At 35.9% G+C, this 24,613-nt stretch overlaps 1 protein-coding gene and 1 long non-coding RNA gene across 4 annotated transcripts in view; both read right to left on the bottom strand.

The window, feature by feature from the left end:
• Positions 1 to 1,099: 1,099 nt before the first annotated feature.
• Positions 1,100 to 3,477, bottom strand: LOC145956751 (uncharacterized). The gene is made up of 3 exons (XR_014432985.1): positions 2,258 to 3,477; positions 1,571 to 2,168; positions 1,100 to 1,483 (listed from the first exon to the last, which is right to left on the bottom strand). It is a non-coding gene; the product is annotated as an uncharacterized LOC145956751 (long non-coding RNA).
• A 3,535-nt stretch (positions 3,478 to 7,012) lies between these two features.
• Positions 7,013 to 24,613, bottom strand: part of LOC109802074 (uncharacterized) — a 34,570-nt gene continuing 16,969 nt past the window's right edge. The window contains exons 6-9 of one of the 3 annotated variants that reach the window (XM_083072355.1): positions 24,082 to 24,140; positions 20,491 to 20,568; positions 7,497 to 7,647; positions 7,013 to 7,376 (exon numbers count right to left, since the gene is read on the bottom strand). In XM_083072355.1, coding sequence (XP_082928481.1) covers positions 7,293 to 7,376; positions 7,497 to 7,647; positions 20,491 to 20,568; positions 24,082 to 24,140 — 372 coding nt within the window. In that variant the 3' untranslated portion in view covers positions 7,013 to 7,292. Of the gene's footprint in view, positions 7,377 to 7,496; positions 7,648 to 20,490; positions 20,569 to 24,081; positions 24,141 to 24,613 lie in introns of those variants that run through there. The other 2 variants (XM_020363284.3, XM_029272063.2) reach the window with 2 other exon arrangements.

Here is a 24,613-nt window from a genome sequence, read left to right as displayed (position 1 = left end):
GGTAATAACAACGTTCTTCCTCTTGCATTTGCTATGGTTGAAGGAGAAACATTACTTGCGTGGTCGTGGTTCTTGTCTCATTTGCGGTTACATGTTACAAACAAAGAAAGGATATGTTTAATATCTGATCGACATCGTAGCATTAAATCGGCCATTGACAATGTGGCAATTGGTTGGAGACCGCCAAATGCATATCACAAGTACTGCATTAGGCACATTGCAAGTAATTTTAATACTCGATTCAAGGATGTGAAACTTAAACAAAAGCTTGTGAAGTTAGGCACGTATTGTTATTTTAAATTTTTTAATCATTTCAAAAAAATTTATTGTGCATTATTTATAATTTGTATGCAGGGTATGCACCGTGTAAGCACATTTTTGATCGCAATTTGCAAAATTTTTGTGAATCTAGCCCTGATGTTGAAAGGTGGATAGGAGCGATATCAAAAGACAAATGGAGCATGGCATATGATGCAGATGGTCGAAGATATGGTCATATGACAACAAATTTGTCTGAATGTGTTAACAAGGTTTTAAAGGATTGTAGAAATCTCCTTATCACTGCATTAGTTCGGTCGACGTATACCAGGTGCGCTGAGTATTTTAGTAATTGTGGTAGTCGTGCTTTAGCTGATGTTTCATCTGGGAAGGTCTTCATTTCAAAGTTGGTTGAAGCTTTGCAAAAAAATCAAGAAGAGGCTTGTTCCCACCAAGTTTGTAGATACGACATTCAATCTTCAAAATTTGAGGTTGAAGAGGCCTTTGATCCAATAACACAAACATGAGGGAAGAAATGGGTAGTCAATTTAAAGGAACGATACTGTCAATGCGGAAAGTTTACAGCATTTCATTATCCTTGTTCTCATGTTATAACTGCATGTGGTGTTGTTAGCATTGATTACTACCAGTTTATAGATCCTGTTTATACTAGTGATTATGTTTTAAAAGCCTACTCTGGTCCGTGGGAACCAATCGGAAATGAAGACTTAATCCCTCCGAGTAATGAGAATTGGATACTTGTCCCAGATCCAACATCGGTGCGCGGGAAAGGGAGACCAAAATCCACAAGAATTAGAAACGAAATGGATTGGGTTGAGAGCTCACAACGACGACCAAAATGTAGCATATGCAAACAAGAAGGTCACAACAGGCGCAATTGTCCATCTAAGTCTAATAATCAGTCGATAAGTTTTGAAGATGTTTAGCATTTTTTAAAGATAATGTAATTACTAATGTGTATTCATGATGGTCATTGTATAACATAATGTAATTACTATTGTCTATTCATAATTATACAAAATCTACTCATCATCGTCTTCCTCATCTTCCTCATGATGATGCCCTCTAACAGTAGCAGGAGTTAGAATACACCGTCGTGGTCTTTCCCTTGCAGCCCTTTGAGGATTTCTTCGAACACGTCTTTGTTCTGGCTGTGATGGTTGATGACTAGCCTCCGCAGAAAATTATGGACGCAAATCAACACCTGCAACGTCATATTTGACACAAATTATTAATATTCATAATAATTATAAGAAGAAAAGAATAACAAAATAATAAAATATGAGTAGACCTGATGTATAAGCACGACTGATATAATCATGATCATACAGAATATTAAAAGGTGCTTCCTGACTCGATTGTGTGGCATCCTGTGGCGTACTTGGCTATGGAGTCATTAAAGGGGATTGTCCAAAAATATGATCCATCATTTCTGATGACATAGTTGGTTCCGGTGATGAGTCTAAACCAAGTGACTCACAGATATGTGTAGTAGTCATCGGAACTGATGTCTCAAAACCTGGTGGGCGAGGTGGAGTGTACCAATATGTATATTGGGATTGCGATGGATAAGTGGGCTCTTGAGAAGGAATATAATATAACCCTGCTGCTCTGTCTGGCACTGTACGGTACATCTGATCCATCGCCTCAACTGCCGTTCTTCGTCTAGGTAACCATGCAGCCTCCCTTGACTGTGGAGGAACATTGAAAGTCCCCACGTCATATGAACCAGGGGGAAGGGGTGCTTCCTCAGCTGGCTCAACGAATCTAGCCCTATAGTCATCAGATATCGATAATAATTGATTAGTCTGCTCTGTGACTGCTTCCACAGAAAATTTTGGCCTGCCATGAGGAGATGTCAAGTATGCCAAGCATTCAGTTACGTCTCCCTACATATAGAAAACATAATAAAATTAGTTTACAACTTTATAATTTAACAAAATAATATATTAAAATATGAGTTGTAATATGCACATACCACAATTGAGTCTTTAACTTCATCAGGATCAATGTACAACTTCCCCTTTCTACGATACCACCTATAAACCGTAGTATCCAAGCTCGAGCATAAGGAAGCAACTGATGTAGCTCCTGTAGATCATCTGCAATCTCATTAAAATATGTTGCCAACCAAGATAGCTTCACCCGATGTCCTTTAATTTCTGACTCAGGTGGAACAACACCTAAAAAATCATGAGCTGCATAAAATAAAACAAATTATTTAGCAATTTTTAATATTATAAAACACAATTACTATAACAAAAAAATAAAACTTAAAGTATAGTTATTTTAGTACCTAATTCGAATATATTAGCACTGCCTCGACTTAACAGTGCTTCACCGTCAACAGGAAGACCAACAATCATACCAACATCTTGGAGAGTAATTGTGCATTCTCCAAATGGCATGTGAAATGTGTGTGTTTCTGGTCTCCATCGTTCTAGCAAAGTAGTTAATAAACCAGGACTAATTTTGATATAACTCAACCGAGCAATCCATCCAAATCCAGCTTGGTCTAATAACGAAACTATTTGATGTGGAATTCCGTCAATTCCATTGCGTGTTGGTGCAGCACGCCGTGCTAATAATCTCCTATCATCTTCTCTATTCCAAACATGTTGTGAAACATGTATGGATTGCAATGACAATAAATCATCCTCAACGGGTCCACAACTCACACCCATAGATGTAGAAGATGATGTCATCTATAACAAAATTTAACAACACATTATTTCATACATTATATAAAATATAAATAAAATAATATAACAACTTAAAAATCATTACAGAAAATTAAAAACATTATATAAATATAACTAAATTATACAGAATCAAATTAAAAAATAAACAATTTATATTAATTTATATATTAAATTAAATTATTAAAATGATATATCCGTATAGCAAGTTTACAATCATTACAGGAAATTAAATTAAATGAATTTATAATTTAAATTAATTTCTTTTCTAAATAAATTTACATTACACAGAATTAAAATAAATCAATTTAAAATTTAAATAACATTATTTTTAAAATAAAGATAAATTACACAGAAATAATCAGTGTTTTAAAACCCGGACCGACCCGGCCGGTCGGACCGGTTGGACCGGGAACCGGTGGTCCAGCCGGTTCGAATCTTAAGTTGGATCGGTTATGCAGTTGACCCGTTTCAAACTGGATTGAACCGATCAATTTTCAGGTTCAACCGGTGAACCGGTGGGTCAAACCGGTTCAACTACTTTTTTTTTTTTTTAATAAAATTTTTTAAGGGACCATAAATCACAAAAATAATAATAATAATTGAATCTCTTAATGAAAAAGTAAGGAGTCTTATTAAATATAACAATAACTACTTCTAATATATTTGTTTGTAACATATACAACTTAAATAACTTTTATAGTATATTATTAATTTTAAATTATATATTTAATAATATAATATCTATGTAAATATTACATATATTATTTTGTGATATTAATTGCAAGCATATTATATATGTAAATATTATTTATATTTTTAATTTGTATTAATATACCGTTCAACATATAATTTTTTATGTATTTTTTTATAAAATAAAAATAAAAATAGTTTTAAATAAGATAGAAAAATTAAAATTTAAAATAAGATATGAATTTATTAAAATTTATAAGTATAAAATATATTTAATATGAATATTTTTTTAATATAAATAAATAAAAACCGAGTCATGCGGTTCAACTAGTGACCCACCGGTTCAACCTTTGACCCACTGACCCAGTACCTTAACCGGTTCGATGACCGGTCCGGTTTTTAAAACTATGGAAATAATTTAATTCAATTTAAAATTTAAATAATTTTTTTTAAAATAAATTTAAATAACACGTTATTAAATTAAATGAATTTATAATTTAAATTAAATTCTTTTCTAAATAAATATAAAATAAACAGAATTAAAATAAATCAATTCAAAATTTAAATATCATTATTTTTAAAATAAATATAAATTACACAAAAATATAGCTAAATAAATTATTTATTTAAAATGAATTAAATTTCATAAATTTAAAATTTATTTATAATTTTTTAAAAATAAATTTATTTAAAATGATATAGACTATAGCGACTTCCCACAGAAAAAAATATACTCATAATTTAATAATTACACAGAATTAAATTATAAAATATAAAATTTAATTAAAATCAGTTTTTATATAATTTATGTGAAATGACGTAGCCCACAGCGACTTTCAAATAATTACACAAAAAAATATAAATATATCTAATTAAATTACAGTAACTATAAAAATGAATAAAATTAATTAAATTACAGAAACTAATAAAACATAAAATACCTGAAACCTTGAATAAATCTGGAGCTCTGCGGAAATCCAAAAAATACAAATTAACCTGAAATAATAATTAAAATATCTAAACGTTACACAAAATTTAAAAATAACTAAATAATTTTAAACTAAATTCAACACATAAATTAAAAAAAAAAAAAAACTTACCTTGATTCAAGGAGGCAACGGTGAAAACAAACGAGGAGGAGACCATCTGAGGGTAAAAACCCTTATATAGGGAAAAAAAAATTTATTGTTCGAAGTCCACGTGTCAAATTACTAGTGGTTGAATCTGCGGTAATCTGACACGTGGCCACTGTACTTAATTTTTCAACCACCACCTGTGTCGCTATGGCCTATAGCGACACTGTGTCGCTATAGGCCATACCATATTTGAAGTTTTTTTTTTAAAAAATTATTAAATAAATTGTTTTTTATCACATTTTAATTTATTTACGAATATCATAAAAATATATATTTATATATTTACCTATTTCTGTTTTTTCTTTATTTTATACATATTTATTTTTATATTTACGTTTTTTAATTTTTAAAATAAGTGATAGGCCATAGCGCCACTATATTTGAAGTTTTTTTTTTAAATTATTAAATAAATTGTTTTTTATCACATTTTAATTTATTTACGAATATCATAAAAATATATATTTATATATTTACCTATTTCTATTTTTTTTTTATACATTTATTTTTCTATTTATGTTTTTTAATTTTTAAAATAAGTGGCGTTATGGCCTATAGCGACATAGCGCCACTATATTTGAAGTTTTTTTTTATAAAAAAATTATTAAATAAATTGTTTTTTTTTATCACATTTTAATTTATTTATGAATATCATAAAAATATATATTTATATATATACCTATTTCTGTTTTTTCTTTATTTTATACATATTTATTTTTCTATTTACGTTTTTTAATTTTTAAAATAAGTGGCGCTATGGTGTCGCTATAGGCCATAGCGCCACTATGTTTCACCTTTTTTGTTTTTTAAATTATTAAATAAATTGTTTTCTATTTTATATATATTTATTCTTTTTAAATTATTAACTTAATTAATTTTACACACATTTTCTTTATTTATTTACTTATATTTTTTTAAAACAGTTTTTTTATATTAAATATGTGGCGTTGTAGGCTATAGCGAGTTTAGTGAAGCTGTTTTGTGGCGCTATAGGCTGTAGCGACACTATCAATATGGCTTTCATGGCTTTCATGGAGTTTAAAAAATGCCACGTGTCACTGATGTCGCTATGGCTCATAGCGACACTGTTGTAAACATCCCCAAAGGCATAAATATTTTCAAAAGAGCCCCATTTACGTAAAAAAAGTTTGTAAAGGACCCCACTATGGTAAAAAACCCCAATAGATTGGTTGGTGTAATTGTTAAGTATCATACCTTCCCATGTGAAATTTAATCTAAATGGCAGAAAATTCATGTTCCATCTATGTTGTATGCAAATACTTGTTAGTTGATTTGACAAATGGGTTAACCTATCCTACAAAGTCTTAGGGCACATGGGTTAGGACATAAAAGTCTAAAGGATAAAAAATTCCACAAAGTCCTTTGGGTAAGGGTCGGTCCATGGGCCAATTTTTTATGTTAAAAAATATAAGTTTAGCTAGTAAAAAATTATCATAATTCATTATATAAACTAACTTATCCCATGTACTAATTAGAAATAAAATTTTAACCAACATTACTGTTTAAAAGAATCAATATTTAGTTAAGATAATCTTATTCCATGTAGTAGTGAGCCCAAGAACACGAAATGAAATAGTCCATAGAATGTAAGTGGTAAATGAGCACTAACCCTAAGTTTACCTTTCTAAAATGTAGTACTAAAATCCACTTGGCCACCCTAACAAGAACCAACATTGTTCCATGACCCATAACAAGCTTCTCTTGTTATTTCTCATTAAAAAAAAATTAACATTATAATTGACATGTTCCATATTTTACATCAAGTATGTAGACCAATACTTTTTTTAATGTGGCAAGTAGGAGGTCAAGCTCTATTTGGCCCTTAACCCCTTTTTAGAGGCTTGTGAGTTAGAGACTTTTAAGTTCCTTCATTTTAATGAAACTTTTGTATGAGAGGAGGCATGGGCCAGTCCCGGAGCCATGGGTCTAATAGATAGTTGCAAAACCAACAACAAAATATTGTGAGCAGACTTAGTCTTTGGCCTAGTGGATACAAAAATACCCGTGATTGGAAAAAAGTAAATAAATAAATAAAAATAACATGCTTACCTTTCACGCACAAAATAGATATAAAAAAAAAATCTTTTTCTTGCGTATAAGTTTTAAAATGATTTCTTAATCAAACTCGCTTTAATTTAAAATTAGTAATTAACCTTGATATCGACATATCTCCGGCTAAACATCACGTTTTGCTATCAATTCGAGATGCATTTCTGACTTGAAACATATATCCTACAACAATCTGGGACGATACATATTTGGTGACTTAAAAAAATGAACACTAAATGCTATACACTTTAGGTATTGGGCATTTACGTCCCAGTAGATGGCCAAAAGTATCCTAATGTCGCAAGAGGTAAGCATTTTGGAAATCTAGAGATTCTAGAGTAAGTTAGATGAGAAAAATCTATTTGAATTTTAATGAACTATCATTAAGGCTCAGAGGCTTTCAAAAGCATTCGGAAAACTAGGCCTCTTGACTACAAGAAAGGCTTTTGGCTTTCTCAACCGCTTCAACATAGTAATACAGTCTCCAGAGTGTAGCATTGTCCTGTAGAAAATCCACATTGTAAGCATCTTCTAATGCTAATCAAGTTTGTAACCATAAAACCAATTAAACTGCAGACATAATAATGCTAATATGTATGTATACACACAATTATAGTACTACCTCTTTTTCCAAATCAACAAATATTTTGTCGCAACTTTGTTCTTCTACTGGCCTATTTCGACAAATTAACTCCACCACACGGTCTAGATTTCTTGCTGGTAGCTTCTGAATCAATCTGTGTAGCTGTTGTTTCTCAGCAAGGGTCATGGACCTGTAAATAGGAATCAGAATGTGTACTTTTATAAGAATATGTTCGATACATACTAAACTGAAAGGAGAAAAAGAGCAACGGGGTAGGCTAGAAGCCCTTTTCAGGTCCTCAACAAGATGCTCCGAGCATTCAACAAGGCAAAGGCTAGGTGCAAAAGCAAACATGCATTTGGCTAGACCAGAGACACTAGAGAAACAAAATTTAAGTTCATTGTCATGAAATTTGAATAAAATTCATGTTCAATTAACTTTATAAAAATATTTCACAGTGGAGTTAACATGTAGAGAGACCATGCTTGTATGCAGAGTGCAGACCATATACAAAAACATATTATAATTAAAAATTATTTTATTATGTTTTAGTGCTTCATAATAAAAATTATTTTATCATGTTACTAACCACTTCATTTTCAAGTTCTTGATAGCAATTTTTGGCATGCATGACCAACTTGAATATGTTTCTTGACTACAATTGATTTGTTAAAATTCACACTTTAATTCAATAATTGCTGAGAAAGAAAAAACAGCAAGAGAACAAAAGAGAGACAAGTGTGTGCGTGCGTGCGTGAATTACACACCGAAAGATACATGTTATCTATAGAAGGAATCATAATTACGAGAATTTACAAAATATGCCTAATTGCCATAACCACATAAAGGCAATCCCCAAATATCCTTGCTAACTAGATTCCCCTTCAAGCAAGGGCATATAAATCATATGCATCCAACCTATTACATATACAATCAATCCGAGGACCTCTCAATTACTTGGTAAAGACATCTGTTGATTCATTATTAAAATTTACAAAGGTATTTGTAATGTCTCCAAATAAGATCTTTTTGATATAAACAGAATTAGAAATGAAAGAAAAAAACAGAATACCAGTTGAAAGAAACTGGATTAGAAATGGAAGAAAAACAGAATTTCTTTTTGATAGGGTGTATCTCTACAAAGAATTTCCTGGACATTCGAGAGACCAAGGCCCCTCCCTGGTCTCAATTCTATTTCATTAAAATGATTGATTCTTCTTCTCAACTTCTCTTCCTATTTATGGCAGCTACTGCTATGCTAACATAAACCTACCCTTAACAGGCCTAATCTGTTGCTTACCCATTCCACTAATTAATAATATAAATAACTGACCTAAAATGAAATGACAATCTACCTCGATGTGTCATGACATACTGGATTTGAGGGAATTGAAGCAATATGCTAGGTTACCTGATTATCATAGACATAAACAAAGGTCACCTATGAGATATCTTCAAACCTCGATTCTTTAAGCAATTGTTTAAGCCAAATAAGTTCACAAGTGGATGAAGCAGTAGCTCTATATCTATACTCTACATTTGCACTTGATCTTACCACAACATTATGTTTCTTGCTCTTCCATGAGATCAAGTTATCACCACTAAAAACACAATACCATAAGTAAATTTCTCGTCAGTGGGAAAGCCCACCCAATCTGCATCAAAATATCCCACAATACAAGTATGACCTTTGCCTTCATATAGGAGACCTTATCCTGGAGCTCCCTTGATAGATTTTAGAATACAAATAATCCCTCCTTGAAGAGGAGGCCAACATGACTCAACTGCTACTTATAATTCTCTGTTGTGAAGACTTCACAAAGCAATTTATGGACTCAAACAAGCTCATGGTGTTTGGTTTGAGAGAATCAAGACTACCTTACAAAAGTTTGTCCCTATCGTCTCCTATGGTTTGTGGTTGCAAGCTATCAAAACAGGGAGCTGAGTTACTGCATGACCCATCTATCTACAGATCTGGGGTGGGGGCTCTGCACTTTATATCTACTCTTTAGTGTGGTCTTCAGCTATACCCAGCAGCTCCTCATAACCTCTGTCCATTCGAGCCTTCTGTGGTTCTGATTGGGCAGCTGACCCTGATGACATAATATCTACATTTGAGGCCACTATTTACTTGGGACCTAATTTGGTTTCTTGGTAGCCAGAACAAGCACAAAGACTCAATACAACAGTGTTTCCATAGCCAAGGCCAACCTTCTTTGGATTTAGACCATATTCAATAAATTAGCTGTGCCTCATCACACCCCCTTAGTCTATTGTGACAATCTTAGTGCAGTCAACCTTCCTCCCAATCCTATTCTTCACACTAGGACCAAACACGTCACATGAACTTGATCTATTCTGTGTCAAAGAAAAGGTGTTGGCCGAGAAACTTGTTCAGCACATTCCTGGCTTTGTTCAGTGGGCTGACCTTTTGTCACTAAGCCTCTAGCTCCTACTTGGTTTTTCGTTTTTGAGAAACAAGCTCAAGATGTTTGAGTTCACCTTGGTTTCTCACCCACATTGGGCATATAGGAGGGGTGGGGGTAAGAGAATAAACTACTCAATAACTATATCATATATGTTCTCATTTTTTCTTTCCAAACTTGTAGTGTTATAACTTGCAAGACAGTTATTACTAACATCTCTCCTAAAAGAACTTATTCATTATATATAGGAGTTGTAACAAAAGATCATAAATTTTGTACATTTTATAATTTCAATAAAGATTTCAGTTCAGACCTCTCTCAGATTACTTCAATACTCGATAAGTGGTGGTTGTCACATAGCACAAGAAAGATTGTTAGATGCGGTTGATGATGGAGGCAGACGTGTATGAAGCACGACCACTAGTCAGTACTCGCGTGTTCGCGTGTCCAACACCTGTACAACATGTGGTGGACACAGCAGAACAGTGTCGGATTAAAAATTATTTTTATGGCTCCGACACTTCATGACACGGCTGCAACACAACTCAAGCCAAAAAGGGACATGGCTTCTACAATTAATATTTTTATTTTAAAAATTAAAAAAAAATTAAAAAATTAGGAAGTTAGAAAGATAGAATGTCGAAACTTAATGCGTACGCTTCTATTTCCCCAAATTCCCTCTCCCATGCTGGTGTGTGACTTTGATAGATCTCAACTGGGTATTAAGAAAGATTTGAAAGAAACGAAAGATTGTTGTCAAATTGTTCTTGAACCCTTGCTGGTCAATACAAACTAGAAGGAAAGAATACAGTGATACAAGGGAAATTCGAGAGTGCCTATCTCTCTAGAATTATTTCACTATTTTCCTACCTACTTCTATGATTCTCTCATATTTATACAATTTAACTGCCTCCCCAGAACAGCTATCAGTTAGTTAACATAATAACTAACTGTCCCCCCTTTTTCCTCAACATAGACCCTCTTAACTATGGGCCTCTATCAATACTCCCCCCTAGCGCAATCACCTTGTCCTCAAGGTGGAATTGTGGAAATGTCGTATTCATCTTCGCAGCTGTCTCCCACGAGTTCTCAAAGTCTGGTTGGTTGTGCCATCGGACAAGAACCTCTAGTTCCGCTGCTTTGCTATACCTGTAGGATAAAATTTCTGTTGGTTGTGGCTACAATTCCCATTCAACAAAAAGCTCCATCGGAAGGGATTGCACTTGCGTTTCAGGTGGAATGGCCTTCTTTAACTTGCTAACATGAAATACCGGATGAATTCTACTGCTCTCTGGTAACTGCAACTTATAAGCCACTGTACCGACCTTATCCACCACTTGGAAAGGACCATAGAATCTAGGAGCGAATTTCTCATTCCTCCTTTTCGCCAAAGACTTGAGTCTATATGGTTGTGCCTTCAAATAAACCCAGTTTGCCACCTCAAAATTAACATCTCTTCTTTTCTTGTCAACTTGTTGTTTCATCCTGGATTGTGCCTTACAAATGTTAGCTCTTAACTCCTCCAAAACTCCATCCCGCTCTTCTGGCAATAAATTCACTGCCTCCACTTTTGAAGGAAAAGTTTGAGCTTTAAAAATGGATGGGGGATCTCTCCCATATACTGCTTTGAATAGTGTCATATCTGAAGACTGATTATAATGCGTGTTAAAGCAAAATTCTGCCCAAGGTAACCAACTGGGCCATTGTTTGGGTTTATCCCCAACAAAACATCTTAAGTAATCCTCCAAACATCTATTAACCACCTCCGTTTGCCCATCCGATTGAGGGTGATAGGCTGAAGTATACTTCAATCTAGTGCCTGCCGACTTAAACAATTCAGACCAAAATTGACTCAAAAATAATGTCTCTATCCGTTACAATAGACTCGGGAAACCCATGTAGTCGGACCACTTTTTGAATGAATATTTTAGCTACCTCCTGAGCTGAGAAAGGATGTGATAGAGTTAAGAAATGGGCATATTTAGATAATTTGTCTACTACCACCAGCACTGTATCTTTGCCCAAAGCTCTTGGCAGTCCACAAATGAAATCCATAGAAAGGTCACTCCAAATTTAAGTAGGAATTGGCAAGGGTTGTAGCAACCCAACTGGAGCCAATGTTTGATATTTATTGGTATGGCAAACATGGTATTCGGTCACAAACTTAGTGACATCCTTCATCATCCCCTTCCAAAAAAACACAGCTGGCACCCTCTTGTAAGTTCTAAACACTCCAGCATATCCTCCCATAGCCGTAGCATGAAATTCTTGGATGATTAAGCTAGAATTCTTAAGCAATACCAGTTTATTTTTAAAGAATAATTTCACCTCTTTCAACTCATATCCCTCATGTTGGTCAGGATTAGTGATTAATTTCTGCATCAAAGCTTGCAGTTCAACATCTTCCATGATTTCTTCTTCCCATTTCTTCCATTCCTCCATTTCTACCCTTGAAATGGCAGCATACATCATCTGCCTTGAGAGTCCATTTGCAGCTTTGTTCTCATAGCCAGGTTTATATTAAATCTCAAAATCAAATCCTAATAACTTGGTGGTCCACTTGTGATGCTCCTCCCCAAATAGTCTCTGCTCAATGAGAAATTTGAGGCTTCTCTAGTCAGTTTTAATAATGAATCTCCTACCTATCAAATAATGTCTCCACTTCTGTACAACCACAACAATTGCCATTAATTCTCTCTCATAAACCGATTTCTTCTGTGCCTTTTCTGATAGTGATTTGCTCATGAAAGCTAATGGTCTGCCCTCCTGTAATAACACTGCCCCTATTCCTCTGCTGGACGCATCCGATTCCACTACAAACTGCTTGGAGAAATTTGGTACTGCCAGTGTGGGTAATGCTGCCATGGCCTGTTTTAGTGCCTCAAAAGCTTTAGTAGCTTCCTCGTTCCACAAAAATGCTTCCTTCTTTAACAATTCAGTCAAAGGCCTAGACAGCAACCCATATCCTTGCACAAATCTCCTGTAGTATCTAGTCAATCCTAAAAAACCCTCAGACCTTTGAGATTTGTAGGGTAAGGCCAGTTAAGCATGGCTTCCACCTTGGAAGGGTCTGCTGCTACTCCACTGGCAGAAATGACATGACCCAAGTATTCCATGTGGAATTTAGCAAATTCACACTTCTTCATTTTAGCCACTAATGAATTTTCCTGCAACAAGGTCAGCACCTGTCTTAGGTGGTGTTGATGATCTTCCAAACTTCTGCTGTATACTAAAATATTATCAAAAAATATTAATACAAACTTCCTCAAGTATGGCCTCAATACTTTATTCATTAACCCTCATGTGTTCTAAAAGTTGTCTTTTGAACATCTTCCTCTTTCATTCGAATCTGGTGATAGCCGGATTTCAAGTCCAATTTAGAAAATATGGTGGCCCCAGCCAATTCATCCAAGAGCTCATCAATGACTGGAATTGGAAATTTATCCAGTATAGTTACCTTATTCAATGCCCTATAGTCCACACAAAACCTCCAGCTCCCATCCTTCTTTTTAACTAAAATAATAGGACTAGCATAGGGACTAACCCTAAGCCTAATTATTCCAACTCTCAACATGTCTTGCACCAATTTCTCAATCTCATTCTTTTGATAATATAGATACCTATAAGGCCTCAAATTCGGAATCTCTGCCCCCTCCTTTAAGTTGATAGCATGGTCTTGCCTTCTTGAAGGAGGTAGCCCTTGGGGTTCTTGAAAAACATACTCAAACTCTTCCAGAATCTGTCTTATGCAATCTGGAATTGTTCTCATCCTTTCCTCTGGTTCCATTGCAGCTAAACAACACTCCACCCAATAAATCTCCTCCTCCACTTTCAAGTGTTTGAGGGTACCTTTTAACGGGGCTTCTAATACACTCAAAGAAGAATCTCCCTTAATGTGATAGACTTCTCCCCCTACCTTGACTTTTGTTGTGATTCAGGAATTGTGTGTATTGTTGTACACATACCAATCTTATTTATAGAGTGAATACAATAAATGATAGAGATACTAATCTCTAATATTATGGAAACTAATCTAATCATATCCCTAATTGATAGTGAGGATAATAACTATAATATATATATCCACAATATCTGTAATATATTCACAATATCAGTAACAACTTTCAAGGTTAATTTATCAAAATTAGCCTTGATTTCCCCCAGTCCTCTTAACCATTTCATTCCCAATATCATGTCAACTCCATCCAAAGCGAACAAATAAAAATTGTGTCAAGGGAACCCTCTACACCACCAGCTCCAAATCTGCACACATCCCTTGAGCCTTCACACTATGACCATCTACTACTTTTACCCAATATTGTTATGTTCTTTCCACAGGCAGCCTCAATTTCTTCACAACCGATTTAGCAATGAAATTGTGGGAAGCTCCACAATCAATCAAAATCAAAATTGGGTTATCTCATAACTCTCCCCAAAATTTGAAAGAGTGCTTAATACTCCGAAAATCTAAAGTAGTGGTGGAAGGCTTACCACTCCATTGAATTTCCTCTTCTTCCTCGAACTCTTCCACTCCTTCCTCCAGCAACATTATTCTGATTTGTTTGTTCTTGCACATATGCCCAGGTGAGAATTTCTCTTCACATCTGAAACAAATTCCTTTTCTCCTCCTTTCTTGGTATTCTGCATCAATCATATTTCTCCAATTCTGCTTTCCTTCTATCTTCCTACTATTCTCCATTTTTGTCTCAGCTTTCTCATCATTCCCCTTTTTTTCTTCATCCCTCCTGCTACCATAAATGCTCCTAGTCCAGCCCCCTTTGTTTGAGACATTTGATGGTCCTCCCACCTCCTTTTTCAAAATAGAATTTCTAGATTCTATCAAGAGGGCTAAATCCATAATTTCTTCCAAAGAACTAAGCCGATGCAACCTCAACTCAGCTTTAACCTCCTCTTTAAGGCCATTCAAGAAAATGCCCTTTAAATAATTTGTATCTCCAATCTTGAGAGGTCCTAAATTTGTCTCAAATTTCTCCCTATATTCAGCAACACTTCCTTCTTGCTTTAGACCCAACAACACCTCAAAAGGGTTTTGTGCCACCGCTGGCTGGAATCTTCTTAACAGGGCATTCTTGAAACCCAACCAAAAAGGGTTTTGATTTCTTCCTTCCCACCATTGAAACCATGCCAACACTTTCCCTTGCAACGCCACCATCGCAACCTCTACCTTCTCCTCCTCCAACACCCCCTTCAATCTGAAATACCTCTAAATTTTTCCTACCCAACCCAGCACTTCATCACCCTGAAACAGAGGAAGTTCCAGATTTTGCCACTTCCAGCCATTATTTTCAGGTTTTTGACCCCGAGGACATCTCGTCTCCCTCCCGCACATTTTTTCCCGTTGTCCCCATTGTCGATCGCAACTCTTTTAATTGGTCCAGCATCTCGCGCGTCGCTCCTTCTATGTTGCGACGCCACTCTATTTCTTCCGCAACGTGTTTTTGCATGTCTTGCAAGCCCCTTTCCACCTGCTCCATCTGAATCTCCATTTTCTTCTCCATTCTTGATCGCCTTGGGTTCGCAACCAGCTCTGATGCCAGTTGATAGATCTCAACTGGGTATTAAGATTTGAAAGAAACGAAAGATTGTTGTCAAATTGTTCTTGAACCCTTGCTGGTCAATACAAACCAGAAGGAAAGAATACAATGATACAAGGAAAATTCGAGAGTGCCTATCTCTCCAGAATTATTCCACTATTTGCCTAACTACTTCTATGATTCTCTCATATTTATACAATTTAACTGCCACCCCAAAACAGCTATCAGTTAGTTAACATAATAACTAACTGTCCCCCTTTTTTCCTCCTAACATAGACCCTCTTAACTATGGGCCCCCTATCAGACTTCCATAGTCTCCAAGGATCTTCTTTGTTTCTCATTCTTGAATACAGTAGATCCATTGTTTCCGCAACAAGTGGTTGGCTGTCGCTTGTTGATTGGACCTTGCTTCACATAGTTGTTTGGTTTCGACTCCGGAAACAAAAATGCGGGATGTAGCCGGAGATGATTTTATAGTTCACTAGATGATTTTGCCTTCATATGAACCGAGTTAGAGAGTGTCTTTTTTCAATAATGATGACCAACATGGGGGTGGAATGTCTTAAAGGGATTAGATCCTTTTTTAATTATCGTTTTTTAGATAGATGGGGTGAAGTGGATTAAATGGATTGGATCAACTTTCGGTTTTTAGATGGATGGATGGATTAGATCCCTTTTAGCTTAAGGAAACCATGTGCTCAAATTGTAAATGATGTCTCTTAGTATTTAGATAAGGAAGAGTTAGACCGTTGTGGATCCAATTGTGGGATAGTGTGCATGTGGTGCCAAATGGTATCCACATAAGAGGCGTGGGTGGCATGACAATGATATTAGAGGGGTAAAAATCAAAAGTTGAGGAACTGAGGATTGATGTTGGTAAAAGGAAGTGGTAACACATGGGTGGGAAAATGAGGGTGGGAGGTCAAGTGAGGAAAACAATGGTGTAGATTGTGGCACTTAAATCTGAATGATTTTCATATTATTGAATTGATGGGTACAATAAAATAAATAGGCATAAAACATAATCAATCCCTAAAGTTTAGGGATTTAGATAAAACTGACTAAGGAAACTAAACTAGGAATTAGGAGAATTTAAACTAGTATATCTAAACTATATCTTATAGAATTATCTTAACACTCCCCCTCAAGCTGAAGCATATATATCATATGCATCTAGCTTGTTACATATATATGTTATCCTAGGACCTCGTAAAGATTTAGTAAAGATATCTGCAAGTTGATCCTTGGAGCAAACTGAGGAGGTCTTGATGATACCAGAGAAGATCTTTTCTCTGATGAAATGGTAGTCAACCTCTATATGCTTTGTTCTCTCATGAAAAACTGGATTAGAGGAGAGGTATAAAGCTGACTAGTTATCACAAACTAGTTCCATATGACCAACCTTGCAAAATTGCAACTCTTGAATTAAGAATTTTAGCCACAAGAGCTCACATGTGGTGTGAGCCATAGCACGGTATTCTGCTTTTGTACTTGATCGTGCAACAACACTTTGTTTTTTACTCTTCCATGAGACAAGATTACCACCCATGAAGACACAATAACTTGATGTTGACTGTCTATCACTTGCATCACCTGCCCAATCTACATCTAAATATCCAACAATGTCTGTATGTCCTCTACCATTGTAAACAAGTCCTTTTCCTGGTGATCTTTTGATGTATGTAAGGATTCGAACAACTGCAAGCCAATGACTCTCACAGGGAGAGTTAAGAAACTGACTTACAACACTGACAGGAAAAGATATATCAGGTCTGGTCATGGTAAGATAATTCAATTTTCCCACTAAACTCCGATATCTCCCTGGGTCAGGATAAGGCTCCCCCTGATTAGGCATAAGCTTCACATTGGGATCCATGGGAGTGTCAATTGGCTTACAATCTGTAAGTTCGGTCTCTTCTAGAATATCAAGGGCATATTTTCTCTAAGAAATAGCAATACCGGACTTTGACTGAGCGACCTCAATCCCAAGGAAATAACGTAGGGGACCTAAATCCTTAGTTTGAAAGTGTTTAAATAAATGTTGTTTCAAAGCCTTGATGCCCTCCTGATCATCACCTGTAATCACAATATCATCTACATGAACAACAAGATAGATAAATCTATGTGTTAATGAGGGTGTAAAGAAGACACAGTGGTCTGCCTCGTAGTAGATCATAGTAGTCAATCCCGGATAGCGGAGCGGAGCGGTCGATCCTAAAACTGGGATAGCGGGATGACGCGGAGCGGGATAACCGCTATTTTAATATTAATTTATATATATTAAATAATTAATAATATATATATATATATATAAGCTAAAAAATCAAAAAATAACTCTAAATTAAATTTAATCAAAAATTAAAAATAAAATTTTCTGAATTAAATTTAATCAGAAATTAAAAATAAAATCAGATGAATTAAATTTAATCAGAAATTAAAAATAAAATTTTCTGAATTAAATTTAATCAGAAATTAAAATAAAATCAGCTGAATTAAATTTAATCAGAAATTAAAAATAAAATTTGTTGAATTAAATTTAATCAGAAATTCAAATAAAATTTTCTGAATTAAATTTAATCAGAAATTAAAAATAAAATTTGTTGAATTAAATTTAATCAGCAATTAAAAATAAAATTTTCTGAATTAAATTTAATCAAAAATTAAAAATAAAATTTGTTGAATTAAATTTAATCAGAAATGAAAAATAAAATCAGCTGAAATAATTTAATAAAAAATTAAAAATAAAATTATGTTGCATAAAAAGAGAAGAGCCGAAGACATGAGAAGTGAGAATAGAAGATAGACTATGCGGACGGAGGCGCGTCGGAGCTGGAGGCGCGTCGGAGTTGGAGGCGCATCGGAGTTGGAGGTGCGTCAGAGCTGGAGGCGCGTCGGATCGGAGCTGGAGGTGTGTCGTTGCTGGAGTTCGTCGCCAGAATGGACTGCGCGTCCACGATCGCCAGAGAAGAAAGAAACAATCCGAGAGAGAGAGAGGAGAGGGAGTGCGAGAACTGAAACCGCGAGAGGGAGAAGGGAGCATTAGGGCAAAAAAAAGCCCACTTGAAAAGACTGACTTACCCTTAATGAAGGGTATGTCGAAATCGCAGCGCGATTCCGCGATTTTGTGCCGCTTCGCTCCGTCACCGACGCGGCCGCTCCGGCCGCCACGCAACAGCAACGAGATTGCGGGGTCAGGCCGCTCCGCTCCAGAGCGCCGCGATAGCGGCCGCTCCGCCCGCTATTAACTACTATGTAGTAGATCATTCCAAATTCCTGTATAACTTTGCTAAACCAACCAAACCAAGCACGAGGTGATTGTTTGAGGCCATACAAGGACTTTTGTAATTTACATACAAGACCAGACCCCCCCTTGAGCAACAAACCTAGGAGGTTGATCCATATAAATCTCCTCCTCCAAATCACCATGTAAGAAGGCATTTTTGATGTCTAATTGAAACAAAGGCCAATGCCTCATAGTAGCCATGGCTAGGAAGAGACGAACTGAGGCCATCTTCGCAACTGGAGAGAAAGTGTCACTGTAATCCAAACCATATACTTGCATGTATCCCTTAGCTACAAGACGAGCTTTCAATCTATCCACCTGTCCATCAGGGCTCACTTTAACATTAAATACCCACCCACAACCAACAATAGATTTTTCAAGCAGAGGTGGGACAAGTACCCAAGTGTGGTTGGAGTCTAAAGCTGTCATCTCATCAATCATTGCTTGTCGCCATCCTGGATGGGTTAAGGCCACCTGTACTGTCTTGGGAATGGTAATAGAGGAAATAGCAGAGACAAAAGCATAATAGGTAGGAGACAAACGATATGAAATTAAGTTATAAATAGGATGAGGATTACAAGTAGAACGTCTACCTTTACAAAGAGCAATGGACAAGTCAACTGAGGTAGGTGGGGCCAGAGTAGGTGAGGAGACTAAAGCAAGAGTAGAATCACATGGCTCAATTGTAGAATCATTGGGAGGAACAACAGTATGTGATTGACGCTCATAGGTTATCCCAAACCGGTGTAGAGGATGGTCAGACCCTGGTAGTGTGGGAGGATCTGGTGCCTCTAAAGTAGCAGGTGTGGTAGGAGGCACACTATGATCAAAATGAGGAATAGGCAATACTTGAGAGAGGAGATCTGAGTCAACCGAAGAGACATCTATGACAATAAAATATGGTGTATCTTCAAAGAAAGTGACATCTGCACTAGTGTAAAATCGATGCATAGCAGGAGAGTAACAACGGTACCCCTTTTGGACACGAGAGTATCCTAAGAACACACATTTGATGGCCCGAGCAAACAACTTAGACATCCTGAGAAAAGATCATGGACAAAACAAGTACAGCCAAAGACACGAGGATGAACAAAGTAAAGGAGATCCAATGGGTATAGTAGGGAATGAGGTACTTGATCATTCAAGACAGACAATGGCATTCGATTTATTAGATACCCTGCAGTGAGGACAGCATCGCCCCACAACTTTGGAGATGCATTGGCATTCAATAAAAGACTACGAGCAGTGTCCACAATATGTCTATGTTTTCGCTCAGCTACACCATTTTGTTGAGGTGTATGAGGGCAACTAGATTGATGTAAAATGCCATGAGAAGCCATAAATGATTTGAAGCAATCTGAAAATATTCTTTAGCATTATCGCTTCGTAAAATCCGAATTACTTTGCCAAATTGAGTTTTGATCTCCAAATAGAAACTTAGAAAAATATTGAATAACTCGGAACGATTTTTCATTAAAAATATCCAAGTACATCTAGAAAAATCAATAAAAGTGACGTAACACCTATGCCCCAAAAGAGAAGGAACACGACTAGGACCCCAAACATCAGAATGAATAACATCAAAAGGAGACATAGCTCGACTATTAATATTATTAGAAAAAGAAGCTCTAACATGCTTTCCTAATTGACACGACTCACTCTAAAAACTCTAACCGTGAGAGATGAGGTACCATTTTCTTTAATTTATTCAAGCTTGGATGACCTAGGCAACGATAGATTAAACCAGGAGACTCAATAGATGCACATACGATAGAGGTAGAAGACTGAAGGTAGTAGAGACCATGTGATTCAGATCCGTCTCCAATCGTCTGTCCCGTACTCCGGTCCTGTATCAAGAAAGAATCAAAAGTGAAGGTTATGACACAGTTTAGTGACCGAGTCAACTTACTTATAGAAATCAAATTAAAGGGACATCCAGGAACTAGTAAAACAAATTTTAATGGTATTCATGGGAGAGGTGATATTTGGCCAATACCAGTGGCTTGGACTTTTGACCCATCTGCAAGAGTGATATGATGTGGAGTTTTAGGTGATGATAGGTTACGAAAAAGGGAGACATTACCAGTTAGGTGATCAGAAGCACCGGAGTCCAAAACCTAAGGTCCAATAGACGTAGAATGAGAGAGACAGACCGTAGAATTACCAGTATGAGCAACAGTGATGGAGGAAGGGGCCTGTTTAGTCGCCTTCAGTTGAAGATACTCTTTGTAATCATCGGCAAATAATATGATTGGATGATTGCTCTCGGGTTCAATCATGACTTCTAGAGCCGAAGTCGGAGATTGAGCCACATTAGCTGTCTTGCTCGGAAAGCCATGCAAGGAATAACACTTGTCTCGTGTATGTTTATCTCTTTGGCAGTAGGTACAATGGAGGTTTCCTCTACCCCCTTTACCACGACCACGACCTCGACCACGCCCTCGACTTCCACGGTCAGTTGTACTATAGATAAAAGCAGGTGTGCCATTCTTGGGAATCTCTGCCATGAAGAGAAAAAGAAGAAGAACAGCAAAAACACCTCCAAACAATCCCGAAAGACCTCCGAGACAGCAACCAAACAGTCTCGAAATTCTGTGGCAGCAACCAAACAACCACGGAATTGCAAGCAACAACCAAACGACCACCTACAGTGTGACCCACAACTTGAGAAGGCTCGAAACAAGAAAAGGAGGGCCGGCGAGTCCAACGGTGCAAACAGCATCGCAAACGGAGGCCTGGAGGGCGGCACGTGAACCCCACGCGCTGGCGAGCTTTTCTGACAAAAAACCGCACGTGAGAGCGCGTGAGACACCAGTCTGGAGGCGGCTCGCAACGGAAAGGCCGATCGGTGACCTCTGAACACTCAAGCAACATCAACTCCGACCACTGACAAAATTCGAAAAACCCTAGATGCCTTGGTGGCAGCTGGGTTAGGGTTTCCAAACCAGGACCAAAATGCTCTGGTACCAACTTAAATCTGAATGATTTTCATATTATTGAATTGATGGGTACAATAAAATAAATAGGCATAAAACATAATCAATCCCTAAAGTTTAGGGATTTAGATAAAACTGACTAAGGAAACTAAACTATAAATTTGGAGAAGATAAACTAGTATATCTAAACTATATCTTATAGAATTATCTTAACAATGGCAAAGAGACATTTGGAGTTCCAAAGTCAACTAACACTGTAAAAGTTGAAGGAATGGCAAATGGGTTTGAAGTAGTCATAGTAGCCACGAAGTCACTGTCATTTGTAACTAAGTCTTGTTGAGGGACAAAACTCATGTCCATGAGGTGAGGGGGGAAAGGCTAAAAGGGTGAGTTTGGTGGGCTACCTTTGTGAGGTCACAATAAAGAGACATGAACCAACAAGTGATTACAAGGCTTGTGGAAGTTGGAGCTAATACAAAATTGTGTTGATGCGATAGTATATTTGATACAAACCAAAGTAGTGTTGAGCAAGATTTTGTGAAGGACATCAGGAGATAGTGTCCTAGCATTGAGGTTGGAGTTTAAGAAGACCCCATCCCCTGGTGAGAAAGTCCTATCAGAGTCCTATCAGAACGGTGTATATTCACTTGTTCTTGCATTTGTTGTCTTGCTATTTAAGATTGTCTTTTAATTGTTGCAATGTTTTGTGGTGGTGTTATAAGGTGTTGTTCAAGAAGCTAATGAAGGATTATCTTAGAACAAAATCAATCTTGGAAAGGTAGTCTCTATATGGCAGAGTGAACAACAGGGTTGTACTAAAATTTTGCAAAAGGTATTTATACCATTGGCAAGGATGATTAAATATAGTACATCGATACTATATTTAAAGAAGTTCCTTTTAGTTGAAATAGATGTTTCCAAAAGAGCTGAGGAAAAGTGGACCATTGCAAAAACGCTATGAATTTAGGGCGTCCATGATGACAACAAGTGTCTACTCAAAATCGATTGGCAAGAGTAGAGGCGGAGAACATGGTTGGTAAAAAATGAAGCGGGCATACTTGGTTAAGCAATCATAAAATACCCAAATGACTTTATGACAAAAAGAATTGGGAAGGTAACTAATAGAATTCATAGTTAACTCCTTGAGCAAGATTAGTGGATCACCATCAAATAGGAATTCCTAATCTGCGTGTTGTGTTCTTATTGGAGGGAATTTGATTTTATGAAGGAGCAAAAAGCAAAACATAATTGCTAGATCCAATGTAGAAGCTTAACATGATGTTATGGCAACAATGGCATGCGAGATTACATGGCTTAGGCAACTTCTCCAACAACTAAAGTTGGGAGACACTCGAGATACCAGATTGATATGTGTCAATCAAGTTGCCTTCCACATTGCATCCAATCTGATCTTCCAAGAGTAGACTAAACACAAAAATTGATTATCACTTTGTAAGAAAAATGGTTATCTCAGGAGAAATCACTACTGATTTTGTCAACTCTTCTAGTGGCCAACTGGTAGACATGTTTAATAAATCTCTCTAGGGCTTTCGTGTTAATGACATTTGTAACAAACTTAATTCATATGCCATATATGCTCTACTTGAAAGGGTGTGAAATATATGTTTTTGTTATGATTTTATATTTATGTAAATAAGGAAATATGGAAACTTGTATAGCTGAAAATTGGGGATTACATTTGTTATTTTGTTTCCTTAGTTGTAGCATTCATTGATTATATATAAAGCTAATATGTGTGGTCATAACACACATTTTCTGTAAATATGATATATTCAAAAATTCAAATCCTAGTCATTATTACATCAGAGTATGTTTGTTTCATGGATTAAAAACCCACTCCTCAGGATATGGAATTCGGAATGTCATATTCCCATATTTATTTGGAGTTTTGAAAAGGTATTCCCATAAATGATTTATTCTTGGATGGTAATTGCTACGTGATTTCTTTCATTTTGATTCCCATGGTGGAGAATGGAAAAGTTGTATTTCTATAGGAATGTGGGAAGTTATATTTTAATCCACTTATTCAACTCTTATTTTTTATTTTTATTATTTTAATTAATTTAAAATTTAAAAATCTTCCTAGGAATGTTAAAATCTTGCCAAACACATTTTTAAATATTCCCAGAAATAACAGTCCAATAATAATATTCCTAGGAATGTGATTCTTGAGAATGTAATAACATACCTTGAAACAAACGCCTCCTTAAGGATCAATATTTGGTTTATGACATGTTCTAGATAATTGGAGATTTCAAACCAGCATTGGCATAAAATTTATTGTATTATTATATTAGTGCCAGCTGATTTGAATCTATATATCACAAACTACATCAAGCGATAAAGCATGCAACAACAAACGGTTATTCCTCTAAATATTTACATAAAAGTATCACAAAATACCTGCACTTGAACATTATAGCATCAAGAAGCAACTCAAGTTGTTGTTCCATATACCCTAGCTAAGAGTCAACATTAAACACAAATTAGACAACAACATATCACAAGCCTATTTGGATAAAACTTTTCATAAACACTTATTAGAGAAAAATAAGGGAAAATGAAATAAGTTTCTCCCATTAGGTAAAATTAGTTTATACACAAGTTAAAATCATCTTTTGGAGAAGTTAATACAAGAAAGTTTATACGAATTAGCTTATAGGAAAAGCTTATTTAATTTTTTCTTATTATATTTTTCTTTCATAAGAGTTTATGAAGAAGTTTAAATAAACATGACCAATATCATATAAAACAAAGACTACAGTATTGCTACTCTTAGAATGAGGGTTTAATCTAAACTCAACCTTATAAAACTGACTTATAAGGCGAAGATTATTCCCCACTTATACACTTTTTGTTGGCCTTATCTCTAGTTGATTTGAGTTTAGGATTTTTTCCAATACACCCTTTCATGCCCAACACTGTTGAACTTGGC

The sequence above is a fragment of the Cajanus cajan genome, chromosome 4 (assembly GCF_000230855.2).
Source record: "Cajanus cajan strain Asha chromosome 4, NIPB_CcT2T_4, whole genome shotgun sequence".
In the NCBI taxonomy this organism is placed as follows: domain Eukaryota; kingdom Viridiplantae; phylum Streptophyta; class Magnoliopsida; order Fabales; family Fabaceae; genus Cajanus; species Cajanus cajan.
The sequence above is the reverse complement of the archived record's forward strand: the minus strand, read 5'-3'. Positions and strand labels throughout refer to the sequence as shown.